This window comes from Onychostoma macrolepis, chromosome 13 (genome assembly GCF_012432095.1).
Source record: "Onychostoma macrolepis isolate SWU-2019 chromosome 13, ASM1243209v1, whole genome shotgun sequence".
Taxonomy (NCBI): Eukaryota; Metazoa; Chordata; class Actinopteri; order Cypriniformes; family Cyprinidae; genus Onychostoma; species Onychostoma macrolepis.
In genome coordinates, this window is record NC_081167.1 from 28,248,026 (window position 1) to 28,261,469 (window position 13,444).

At 35.9% G+C, this 13,444-nt stretch overlaps 1 protein-coding gene across 1 annotated transcript in view; it reads right to left on the bottom strand.

Moving 5' to 3' along the window:
• Positions 1-7,886: 7,886 nt before the first annotated feature.
• Positions 7,887-13,444, bottom strand: part of fgfr2 (fibroblast growth factor receptor 2) — a 49,355-nt gene continuing 43,797 nt past the window's right edge. Inside the window, exons 16-18 of the mRNA XM_058796705.1 lie at positions 13,160-13,297; positions 11,792-11,897; positions 7,887-9,742 (exon numbers count right to left, since the gene is read on the bottom strand). Of these exons, the coding sequence (XP_058652688.1) occupies positions 9,578-9,742; positions 11,792-11,897; positions 13,160-13,297 (409 nt within the window). The 3' untranslated portion in view covers positions 7,887-9,577. The remainder of the gene's footprint in view (positions 9,743-11,791; positions 11,898-13,159; positions 13,298-13,444) is intronic.

The following is a 13,444-nucleotide window of genomic DNA, read 5'->3' on the forward strand; positions in this document are numbered from 1 at the left end:
ATGCGGCAGACTTCCATTTGCTAACCATTAAATGAGCCAGATTGAGATCATCTTCCAAACCGACGTCTGCCTGTCCTCCACTGAAGTTCAAACCACACAGTCGTTGAGTCGAATGGATTTATAGCTGCTGCGTTTCAGGCTCATCAATGGAAAGTGTCAACACTTCTCACAAGCCATTTTACTGACGCATCTGACGCGTTTCTGAATGAAACAGGATATTCAGCGTGATTGCAAGTGGAAGAATGAATTGTGCCCAAAAAGAGCAGAAACATGCATTAAGATGCAAAAAGTAAATAGGCTCGATTTTGATGTCTGTTGACTTTAGCAGTCGCAATCACGCATGCAGAATTCCAACTGAAACAGGGAACGTTGACGCCGTTGACAGACACAGCGAATGTGTCATCAGCATCATAAATCATTTTTGATGACGTTCGTTCGGCCAACACAAACTCTTCAGTTCACGGGCCAAAACCTTCCAGTTCACAAGTGCTACGACACATCTTGGCGTTCGTAACCCGCATATCCCTTCACTTTCGTTAACCCAGAAGTCTTCAATTTCAGAGCGGCCCTTGTGAAAAAAGAAGTGCACTTAATAGTACCGAGTGCACACTTGTAGTACACTTCAAATCTTAAAAGTATATTTTTAAAACACTGTACTTGCAGATAATCTAACATCAATTCATTAAAAGGCCAGTGTACTTAAAGAGTTTCATGACTATGTTTCTTAAAACACTTAAGTACACTTTTAAAAAGTGCACTTTGTAATGATGTCAAATTTGAGTTTTTATTTTAAAGTACATTGTAAATCATTATGTTTTAATAACCTTTTGTTGTGCTTTAATGATGTGTTTATTTTTATTATAATCTTTACAAATATTCCGAATCGGTTTTTATTTTCAGTACACTTAGCATACTTTATTACAAAACTAATATACTTTACATTTACAAACTGAGTGTAATGTTTTCAGGCACTTCATTGTATGTTAGTTGCAAATAAATGAAAGCATACTATAGTTTAAGTACATGAAAAATCAGGCTAATTTCTTTGATATACTAAAAATAAAAATTAAATTAAAAACCATTAAAAACATTTTTGTTACTTGAAATAAGCATTCATTACAATCGTTATTTTAAGTAACAATCATTACTTAAAATAAACATAAACTGAAATAATTTTTTTTTTTTTTTTACTTTTTTTTTTAGCTAGCAACTAAGGCAACATTTATCATTTTAATTTAGTTTAACTTCTTGTACTAAAGTAATTAAAACTAAAATTGAAATGAAAATTAATATAAAATTACTATAATTACAGAACAAAATTACTAAAACTTTAAAATTCAAATGAAACTTGTTTTTCACGGGGGGGGGCTGCGTCTGCAGCATAGGGCTGTGGTTTGTTTTTCCATCAGTGGTGGTTGGTTGCAGTAGGAGTTGGGCTGGGTTGAGGTGAGGTGTTGAGCCCAGCTGTGTGCTCTGCAGTCGGTGCCAGCGAGGGCCTGGACGTCCGCCTAGAACCACAACCGCTGACGGGCCCGCGCCTCTGTCAACCTGGAGCTCAGGACAAAGCACCTTTTCAGCACTCGCTCTCCTTCAGACTCACTTTTTTTCCCCTCCGCTTTGGTCCAGTCATCTCTAGGAGCTTAAAAAAAAAAAAAAAGGGATTTATAATTATAATGATTTCCATTACAACTTTCATCCTGCACTGACTGATGGGTAAGGATGGCTGTGTTCAAGGCGTACCTTTTTAGATCAGTATAACTCCTTAAAGAAACAGTTCACAAAATTTGCCCTTATGCCATTGCAAACATATAGGTTTTTACTCTTTCTGTGAAACACAAAATAAAAAAAATGCATTCTAATGCATCTCTTTTCTATACAAAGCTAATTTACAGTGACCACATCTATCAAGTTTTAATTTAAGTAACACACATACATTTTGTTAAACTATTTTGATTTTACTATCAATTGGGGGTAAATAAATTAGTTACTTAATATTTAGTTTACCCCACAAATAATAATACAAAATGTATATAAATACAAATATTATTTTTTGTAAAGTTTTGAATTAGCTTTTATTTTAATATTTTCCATTTTAATTTTACTTTTAATTACTTTGTATTAGTCATTTTGTTATATCCTTTTGTCACTTTGATTAGTTATATATATATATATATATATATATATATATATATATATATATATATATATATATATATCATTCTTTTTATTTCAGTTTTAGCTTTAGTAATTTTAGTTCTTTAACTAATTTTATTTCAGTTTGCCATCAAGATCAACAGAGGATGTAGTGGTTTGAAGAATGGATGAGTAGCCTACATAGTTGCCAAGTGTTTTACTTTTTTTGTTTCTTTGTTTTTTCTTTTTATCTAATATTTACTTTTAATTTAATTTCAGCTCTAAATTAAATGGTTTTCAACTGCTGTAGTTTAAGTTAACAATAACAACACTTATTTGTAGCAGACAAAACAATACTTTGTGTGTTTCCTTAGTTTTAAACATTTTTATTTTTTTGCATGAAACATTGTTTAGCCTATTGCAATTCCTGTGTAAATGTTATTTATTTATGTATTTATGCATTTATTTAGTTAGTTTCACTATTCCTTAAATGCCTTTTAGGAGAACTTTTTAAATTTTTCAATTAAAGAACAAACTACTGTAAACAACTTTTTTTCTTTTCGGCTATACTTTGTTTTGGTCAAGGGCACTTGAGCAATAACATGCAATAGAAAGAGGTAAAGAAAGTTAGCTGGTGACGATAGTTGGAAACTGGAATTAGCGTTTCTTGCCAGGACTAGATGGGAGAAGTTCTTGTCCTCACAGGTAGTCGGCATTGAGTCACAGCCAGGAAGAAAACTGATTTAATTACATTCTAACCCCAAGACAAGCACAGACATTCCTGAGCATTTGGAAGGGCAGCTCCTTCAACCTGCAGCCGGCAAGCTAATTATCCACACAATAGACACTGTGTCCAGGTAAATGACTTTAGATATTGAGAATTAGCTGAGGGAAAAAATTGCAGGGAACGGGAGCGGGAAGGAGGTCATCCTTCTCTTATATGGTGTTGGATCAACCTTATGTTGTGCGCTTTGGATTCTTTGGCTCCTCTGTTTTCCCGCTCAAATGAGCAGCTGTCTCTGATCCTCGAGCTACAGACTAATTAAGTCATGCTAACACTGAAGCCACCTTGCAGCCAGGAAATATCACTCAAAACATTATAAAAAGCAGCAAAGATAGAAATCATGTACCAGTTTTAATTTAAAACTCATACAAAGTGATTTTCATGATTTAAGGTTTTGGAAAATTGGAACGACAAGAAGACAAGAAATGTTTACAAATCAAAAACGTTTGTTTAGAGTTACCAGCGTTAATGTTCTTTAAAAATAAGCACAAAATTATATTATACATCATTTATGGAATGTTTTAGTTCTAAAACATTAGTTGGACGTTTAACGTTTTTTTAAATGTTACTGCTTGTATTAGACTGTTCGGCGAACATTTTCGCAAAATTATAAAATGGAATGTGAAAAAAAGTTTTTAAATCTTTTAAAATCTGGATCGTTTTACATTTTCAGAAATAATGTTTTTATAGCAGTATATTCTCAGAATATTTTTTTTTTTTTAGCTGGGTTTGACTCTGCATTCATATGCGAATGACTCTTATTGGTGCTCGCAGCAGATTTAAAATTGCTGACTGAAGTCATAACTTTCACAATGTCCGAAAAGAGCTAAAAACTGATTCAGTTCCAGAACTGATTCATTTCATGTTTTGTTACAATAAAAATGGCACTTTAATTAAATGACAATTAGACACACACACACACACATTTCTACACTATCTCTAATGTCAAAGAAAATAGTTTAAATATAAAACAATTGCTAAGAGAATTGCTCAAGAACCAGAATAATTCACTGGAATCAGAGGCTATAAATTCCTTACTGTTGATGCACAATTCTGGATTATTAATGTTCAAAGCATCACTTTCCACCTCGAGATATGAGGAAAACACCAGCAGGCTAACAGCATCAGAGCTCTGATGAACTGCTCATCTGCTCATTTTCAATTAAACCTCATTTATGAGGCTGCTCCTCTTTATGGCTGTTTTTATTGGCCGACTTTATGACAGTAGCTGCACATCTGCTAACCCTCTTAAACTTCAGAAACTCTATTGACAGCTTAAGCACTGTGGAGATACACAAGCTTTAGTATCAAACTTGATCAGTTTTAATAAACCTTTGAGGTGAATCTGAGGATGAGCATGTACCTACCTCAACCTCAAGTTTTCACATTTCTCTTGTGTAGACGATCTCTGCACTGAAGAAACTATAAACCGGGTGCAACTCATGAGCGACTGAGACAAGAAACTTCCGTTACTGACTTGAAATATGTATAATTTTTGTCACACCAAAAAGAACTGCTGAAACAATCATTGCTTTCAAACACACTTACTGACCACTTCTCTTATTGGTCAGGAAACTGATAGTCCCGCCCCCAAGCTCACTATTGGCTGAATGTTCTTCTGGCTGCAATATCCACATTTTTCTTCCCGTAAGATCGGACACGGCCATTTGTAAATTCTGTGGGTCCAGCTTCAAAACAGCTCGTTTTACTGCTTAATACTGAAAATTGGTGTATCTTACCATATTATTTTAAAGGGGTCACCGGATGCGACATGCACTTTTACAGGTAGTTTGAACTGAAATGTGTGTTGGCAGTGTGTGTACACAACCACCCTAAAATGATAAAGATCCACCCAGTGGAATTTTTTTAATCTCGTTAAATCATTTCCCCTTTCTCAAATCAAGCCGATATCAGATGCCCAGGCCCTCCCACGATTGCTGATTGGCACTAGCGTTTTGAGTGAGCTGTCATCAGTCCGCCATTGGAGCAGATGTAGACAAGAATGTCTCCTTAAGCGGTTGAGGTGTTTTGTTGTTGGATGTAATAATGAACATAAGCTTGTCAACAACGGCTCGTCATTCCACAGAAGAGAGGGGCGGGGTCTGCAGAGTTCATTAGCATTTAAAGGAACATGGACTAAAACGGCTTGCTGAAAACAGCTGATTTTGACAGGGTAAAAAGGGTGTTGTTTTACACTACCATTGAGAAATTCTATCCAAAGTATGTTATAGACGTTTCATTAAGACCCTAAAGAGTAATTTCAATTTGTGGAAAATGAGCATCCGATGACCCCTTTAATGTATTATCTTAATTATGCACACACTGGTTTGTAGTGCAAACATTTTTACCGTTTACTGCACGTTGTTATTCTTCTCGTTATTTCCCTATAGTGGCTAATGAACTGGAAGTCTCGCCCATAGGTTTACTTTCGCGTTGAAGAAAAGGGTAGTTAAAGATATCTGCATTTTTTTTTATTTTTTTTTTTGGCAGCTATAGTAGTAGTATGCTAGTATGCTGTTATGAATTCACCAAAGTTAATGTATAAGTCCACAGAGATACAGTAGTAGTAGAATTCAGAAAAACTAATAGATATCGCCTACTTTCCCCAGCTGATTAATGGCAGTACATTAAGACAATTGTTTCACAAGTTTTCTGAAATGTTATGTTTAAATATGCAAATGTGGCATTATCTATATTATATTAAATATGTGACCCTGGACCACAAAACCAGTCACAAGGGTCAATTTTTTGAAACTGAGATTTATACATAAGCTGAATAAATAAGCTTTCCATTGATGTATGGTTTGTTAGAATAGGACAATACCGGTATTTGAAAATCTGGAATCTGAGGGTGCAAAAAAATCCAAATATTGAGACAATCTAATTGTCCAAATTAAGTTCTTAGCAATGTATATTACTAATCAGAAATTAAGTTTTTATATATTTACTGTAGGAAATTTACAAAATATCTTCATGGAACATGATCTTTACTAAATATCCTAATGATTTTTGGCATAAAAGAAACATAGATCATTTTGACCCATGTATTTTTGGCTATTGCTACAAATATACCCATGCTAATTATGACTGGTTTTGTGGTCCAGGGTCACATGTATGCTAACTTGCATACATTTCCACAACAGAAATGTAAGCTAGTGCTCCTGAAGTGGAGATTTCTGGCTCGGTTAATGGGAAATAACTCGTTTTGATTTTGTAAAAATTTGTAACTGAAATCTACAGACGTAAATAGATAAAGTGCACTAAAATAAACACTTAAATGTGTATTTTGGATGTTTTCTTTCCAGTAGTCTTGGATGTTATGGAAGCAAAATAGCACAAAATCTTAAAATTCATTAGAGTTTGAATGAACAATTTTCCTTTAAGATTATACTAATGCACCAATTTAGGTTGTGGGAGATGAACCTCAACAGATCACGCTCTGAAAATGATCTGTAGAAATTTCTCTAAAGAAGCTGACTCAAAGCTACGAAAGCGTCTGAAGCACTGGATGTGGTTTATGTTACTGATTAACTCTCTCCCAGCGTCACCCGTGTGTTATCTGCGAGCGCAGGTCTGTCTCGCCCGCTCACACCCGACTCATGTTGACATTCCAGAAGACTGGACCGTGTGCAAACAGCCTCTGACAGATGGAGGCTACGAGAACCAGTAGATTGAGATGGCAGTCGGTGCTCTGATGGGCCTCCTCATGTATTTCAACAGCTCTGAGCTGAAGAGCTTTATGTGGCAGATGCGCATCGCAGTCTCTCGTTTAGGGGATCATACAGGATGGTGGAGAGCAGTAATGAGGTCTGAATGCTGCTGTCAGTGAAGGGGCATGACAGGTTTCAGTCACCATAGTTTTTGTGATTTTTCCAGATGAGGAGAAGGTTTTGCTTTCCTGAGTAATGCAGTTGAGCTTTCAACTGTCTTAAACACACAGCCCCATGAAGAATAAAGAAGAAAATGACTTGTAACCAACATAATTTTTAGGGAACACTGGCTTTGACAGAAATAAAAAGGTGACTTGTGACCCTGGACCACAAAACCAGTCATAAGTGTAAATTGTTTTCGAAATTGAGATTTATACATCATATGAAAGCTGAATAAATAAGCAAGCTTTCCATAGATGTATGGTTTGTTAGGATCGGACAATATTTGGCTGAGATACAACTATTTGAAAATCTGGAATCTGAGGGCGCAAAAAAAAAATCTAAATACTGAGAAAACTGGCTTTAAAGTTGTCCAAATGAAGTTCTTAGCAATGCATATTACTAATCAAAAAGTAAGTTTTAATATATTTACGGTAAGAAATTTACAAAATATCTTCATGGAACATGATCTTTACTTAATATCCTAATGTGGCGTAGTCGTGGCCTAATGGTTAGGGAGTCGGGCTTGTAACCTGAAGGTTGCTGGTTCGATTCTCGCACCAGCGGGAATTGAAGGTGGGGATTGTGAATGAACAGCACTCTCTCCACCTACGATACCATGACTAAGGTGCCCTTGAGTAAGGCACCGAACCCATAATTGCTCCCCGGGTGCTGGAGCAAGGCTGCCCACTGCTCTGTGTGTGTGTGTACGTGTGTGTTTACGGGCTTGCAATTTTCATATTAAAACACTATTATCACCCAGTCCATTATACATAGTTGCATATTTAAATATGTACAACTTTATCTGCATATTGCACAAGGCAAGAGATACTACATAGCAAATCTCAACTGCTTGATTGCTTGTATCATTGCAAAATGTAAACTGTACTATCACACAACTCTAATCTGCTAAATGTTACTATAACACATGAAAATATTAAGATATTATAAACACTAACATGGTTTTCTGCAAAGCTGCTTTGAAACTGTGTACTGCAAGAAACGCGCTACATAAATTTGACTTGAATATGTGCAAATACACCAGAAAGGGATTTACTTGGAAAAGCGGGAACAAAGTATAAAAACAGAGCACACGCAAATCACTTTTTCATATTTAATTTTACAAATCTGTCAGGAACACTTGTTGAGAACAACCTCAGCACATTTGTCTGGAAGAAAATGAAACACTTGAACGATTCGTAATACTTTCGAGTTGATGTGGGTAAAACTGCACAAAATATACTGCAACCTTTTTTCCAGTATTTCGTCAAATTCAAATGCAAACTTCAGTGTGAGTAAAACAGCCGGATAAAAATGACATCCTCTACTATAGAAAAGGGATTAGCTGACTATAAAAATGTACGTTATTTTTGCATTTTAACTTACCATTCACATTTGTATATATATAAAAAAAGACGTAAGAAATGCAAATCTTTCGATACCAGCTACAAATAATTCTTTGTACCACTGAAATGTCATTTTAAATTACAAAATAAACATTATGAATCATTATTGTTTCTACGGTCATCATTAATATTATTATCTCTTTATTATTTTGATCTTTTTATCCTTTTGATTCTTTTTTAACATAAGTCAATAAATTAACATGCTATCTCTTTCCCTGAAAGCCAATACGTGACTGTGTCAGCAAGTGAGAGTTGCGCAGGACCCGACATTAAACTTTTCCAGATTTTGTGCGCCCGGATTCGAACCAGCACCACGGCTCAATGTGCCTGGAACATACGCATGAAAACTGAGATTTTTGTGGCTTTTAGTCCATGTTTGTTAGTTTTGAGGTCATCTAAACGCTAGTACACTCCCAAAAGATGACAAAGAAAAGAGACTTCCTGTTTTAACAGGAAACACAAAAGAGAAAACTGCACTCGTCAAGCCATGTCGTGGAGTTTTTAATGTCGAGTCCTGCTATATATGTGCGAATGTATGTCTGGGAATGTAATAGAAACATCTGGATGTGTCTACATCTATTTCTCACTCTGCGGGAAAAGGGAGGAATTGTTTGGAAGTCCATACAAAAAATAATTCATTGTAAATATATAATATATATTTTTACATATTTGAATATATTTACAAATATACCCAGCACTATATACCATGTATTATTTTTTTACCATTAAGGATAACTGCTTGGGATTTTTGTATGATAACTGTGTTATCATGTTAAAAACGGAGCATTTAAAAATAAAAAAAAATAAAAAAATCAACTGGAGGCAGTGTTATGTTTTCTTCTACTTCTTCTTCTTCTGTTAGTTGTATGTTTCCTTATTGTACTTGTATCCTATGTTCTCCTTTTTGTCTCTTAAGAGTTCTGTCCATGTGCTCCATTCATTTCTCTTGGGAACACAGAATCCTGGAATGCCAAGCAACGGAATGATGGCAAGAATGTAATAGAATTCCAACACAAATGGAAAAAAATCATCAAAATAAACAAACAAAAAAAGCAAGAGGTGGGTCCTTGGAAACAGTCACTTTTCTTCAGTCCTCATCCTCTTTTTAAGAGCTTGGTCATGTGTTTTTGTGCGCGCAAGTGTGCGTTTCCACAAAAAAAGGCACCTGCACTTCACACACTTCAGTTTCTTTCCGGAAAAGCAGCACTGCTGGCGTCTCAGCCTCCTTTGGCGCGCTCCGAAAGTCCAGCGGGAGCTTCACGAGGAGTCTAGAGGCAGTAAACGGTTCTGGGTGGGGACAAGGGAACTGTGGGTAAAAGTCTCAGTCTTGTTGAGAACTGTAGGCGTAGCTTGGATGTGGTGGGTCTGGAGGAGGTTGAAGAGGCTCATGTTTTTATGCCTCCGTTGATGTGCTGGTACTTGGGAAGGCAGGGCTCGTCTGCTAAGGGGTCGTGGGAGAAGACTGAATCGTCTCCGGAGGAGCAGGAGCTGCGTGTGTCTGGGAAGCTGGGAGAGTACTGCTCCACTGGGGCGCACAGGTCCAGATACTCCTGTAGACACAGAGATGAAGCTGTCAGTATAAACATGACCAGAACTAGAGCTGCCACATTTATTAGGGAAAAACTATCAATTGAAAGAGAACCTATTTCCATGGAGAAAGAAATACATTTAAACCAGTGTTATTTTAATAAATTGTATAAACTATTATAGTTTTTAAATTAAAAATTTGAAACAGATTGTTTCCCAAAAATGTTCTTTTCATTTTCATTTTAACTTGGTATAATTATAGAAATTTGTCACTCTTATTAATTTTCTTTATATGTCTATATAGTTTTTTTTTTAAGTTTATTTAGTTGTTTTAGTAAAAAAATTTAATACTGAAATGAAAGAGTTCAACTTTATAAAATTTCACTTTTTTTCAATTTTGTTACGTTGCAGTCTGATACTACAATTTACATTGTTTTCTTATTAATCTACACTTCGTACTTCATAATAACAAAGTGAAAGCAGAATTTTAGAAATGTCTGTAAATTTATCGAAAAGAAATAACTGAAATATCACATTTACAAAAGCACATTTGCAACAACACTTGAAATTTAACTCATGTGCCTCTCATTTCTCTTGATCATTGCTGAGACGTTTCTACACCTTGATTGGAGTCCACCTGTGGTAAATTAAATTGATTGGGCATGATTTGGAAAGGCACACACCATTTATTTGGTGAAAAGTATTTATTTGAAATAAAAATCTTTTGTAACATTATAAATGGCTTTATTGTCATGTTGTAACATTGTAATGGCTTTTAATCCATTTAATGCATCCTTGCTGGAGAGAAAAAAAAGGGATTAATTTAATTCTTAAAAAAATTAATTCTTTCTGCTGTTAAATATAAGTTTATATTTATATTTATATATATATATATATATATATATATATATATATTTTTTTTTTTTTTTTTTTACTTTTTACTTTTAGTTTTCACAGCTCTTCAGTTACTTTTCAGGAGTCTGTGATGAATAGAGAGTTCAAAAGAACATCATTTATTTGAAACAGAAATCTTTCGTGACACTTAAATGGCTTTACTGTCACTTCTGATCAATTTAATGTGTCCTTGCTGAATAAAAGTAATAATGACTTTCCTTCAAAAACAAAAAATACTGAACCCAAATGTTTGAATGGCAGTGTATATAATACAATAATTATTTATAACTCAAATAATACTTTCCGCGGTGGCTCACCAGCAATAACACTTATCTACTAGACGCTTCCTTAAAAATGAAGTGCGCTCAATCCAAGTTTAACCATGCTGGAAACCGCCGCGCCAGATTCCTTCAGAATGTCAAGTCTAACCAATATTTGCTTATCCAAATTTCAGTGAATCAGTAACAGAACGGACCACACCTGAAGACTTCTATATATTTCTGAAAGGCACATCTAAACATCCAATGCACATACATAATTGTGACCAAAAAGGATGTCTTTTCCTGGTTCATTCCTCAGACAAAATTGGAGTCATTTTCTCTTTGTGGCTGGTATTGAACTATTTGACGAGAGGAAAAGGGGGGTTTTAGGTTGCTGAAAATGAGTGTTGGATTGAACTCTCACTGCTCAACACAAGGCAGCTCACATTACTAAAGACCTTCACATCTGTGAGCAGTTTAAGACGGGGGGAAGAAAGCAGAGGCACTTTATTACATTTCTAAAGTTCAAAACGGCGAGCAAGAGCGGGGCTTTTGGCATCATCTCTCTTCCACGGCTCAATCCCCCCGTTCGACAAGTTCTGACAGATTTCCATCCCTCAGTCCGCCACACGGATATCACGGATGACAGCTAGGGAACGGAAAGAATCGTCTAGTAGGGATCCATCTGACAATTGAGCAACGTTAGCACGAGGGCCACTCTCAAAAACCCAAGCTTGGATGAAATCAAGCGACCTGTACGCTGACCGTAAAAACCGTTTCCTTTCCCTCGCGGATCTTGCGAAATGTTGTGAGCTGGAGCTAGTGTTGGCACGGGTTTGATGGATCCCAGAACTATAGGGAAAGCTTGAAAGCTTTCGAGTGTGTTTATGCATGTGTGTAAACGTATGCGTGCCTCACCTCGTTGGTTGCCAAAGTGAGAATGCGGTCCAAGTCCTCGACCAACTGTTTGAATGTGGGCCTGTGGGAGGAGATCGCATGCCAGCAGTCCTTCATCATCATGTACCTGAGAAAAGACAACGTGACATCATTTATTTATTTCTAAGCTCTGTTTTGGAAATCAACCATTGGTGTAATCAGACATGCTCAGGCGAGTACACGTGCGCTAAATAGCAGGTTCGATGAAAGGGTAACAGTAAAATTGCTGCCCACGTACCATCTCAAAGCTAATGCAAAAGTCTTATTTTGCCAGCAAGTCAATGTGAAAGTCTGTTAGGTCATCGACATGTTGGCTTAAAGGTACTTTTTTTGTCAATTTAGAATGGGAAGGAGCTCATTGGTCACTGCGAAGGCCATGAGAGCACGGTTAAAAACTTACACTGTGAAATTACAATCTGTTGGATTCTCTGAGAAAATCAAAAGCGTCTTGGTAGAGCTGGAAAGCATTTTACCATTTTACTTTCATAATGGGATGTATTTCTGAGTAAAACTGAGGGAAAAAACTGAATGACACTAGCTTAACTAGTTCACTCTAAATGCAAGCCAAAAAATGTTAGAATAAAAATGGGGACACTATCTCAAGTGCAGTGAACAAGCTAAATGTAAGACAGAAAAAATAGCAGGAAATTACTAGCTTAACTAGTACATGCACACACATACATGCAAGCCAAAAATGTGATTAAAAAACAGTTAGTGGGACACTAGCTTAACTAATGCATTGTTAGGCTAAATGCAATAAAAAAAAAAAACAAGAAAAAAGCAGTAGAAAATTAGCTCAACTAGTGCGTGTACACTACATGCAAGTCAAAAATGTGATTAAAAAACAGTTAGTTGGACACTAGCTTAACTAACGCATTAAGCTACATGTACAACAAAAAAAACAAAACGAATACATGCAAGTGATGCAAATACAAATATGACGAATACAAATATGATTAAAACTGTTACTGTAAATACAAGACAGTAAAAAAGATTTGTGCAACATCTGAACTAATACAAGGACATACTAAATGCAAGCTACAATATGGCAAAAAAGGGGCGCTAGCTTAACATAATAAATTTAAGTGAAAAAAAAAAAATGGTAGAAATTTTTTTTTAGTGGGGCTCACTGACTGTGAAACATAGAATTATAGAAAATGGTTAGCAGCAGGACACTAGTTTAACTAGTCCTGAAATGCAACTGAAATGACAAAAAAAAAAAAACACATTTGGGACGCCACCTTAACAAACACTAAGTTATGTCAAATGCAAAGAGATTTTATTGATCAGAAAAAGATTCCCATTACAAACAATGCAACATGAAACCTTTGAGAAAATATCAACACTCACAATTCGTTGGTGCAGTTAGCAGGCTTGTCCATGCGATGACCCTCTTTTAGTAGCTTAAAGAGCTCCTCGACAGGTATTCCTGGATACGGAGAACCGCCGAGCGTGAAGATCTCCCACATTAAAACCCCGAACGACCAGCTGGAAGAGACAGACACACATTCATTAGATCACTTTACCAGTACAACACACAACAAACACGGTCCTTTCGTGGTTTATATTACACTTTCAATCAGTGTTTTGACTGTAAATACAGTGAGAGTATATTGGCATTCGACAATCAGCATT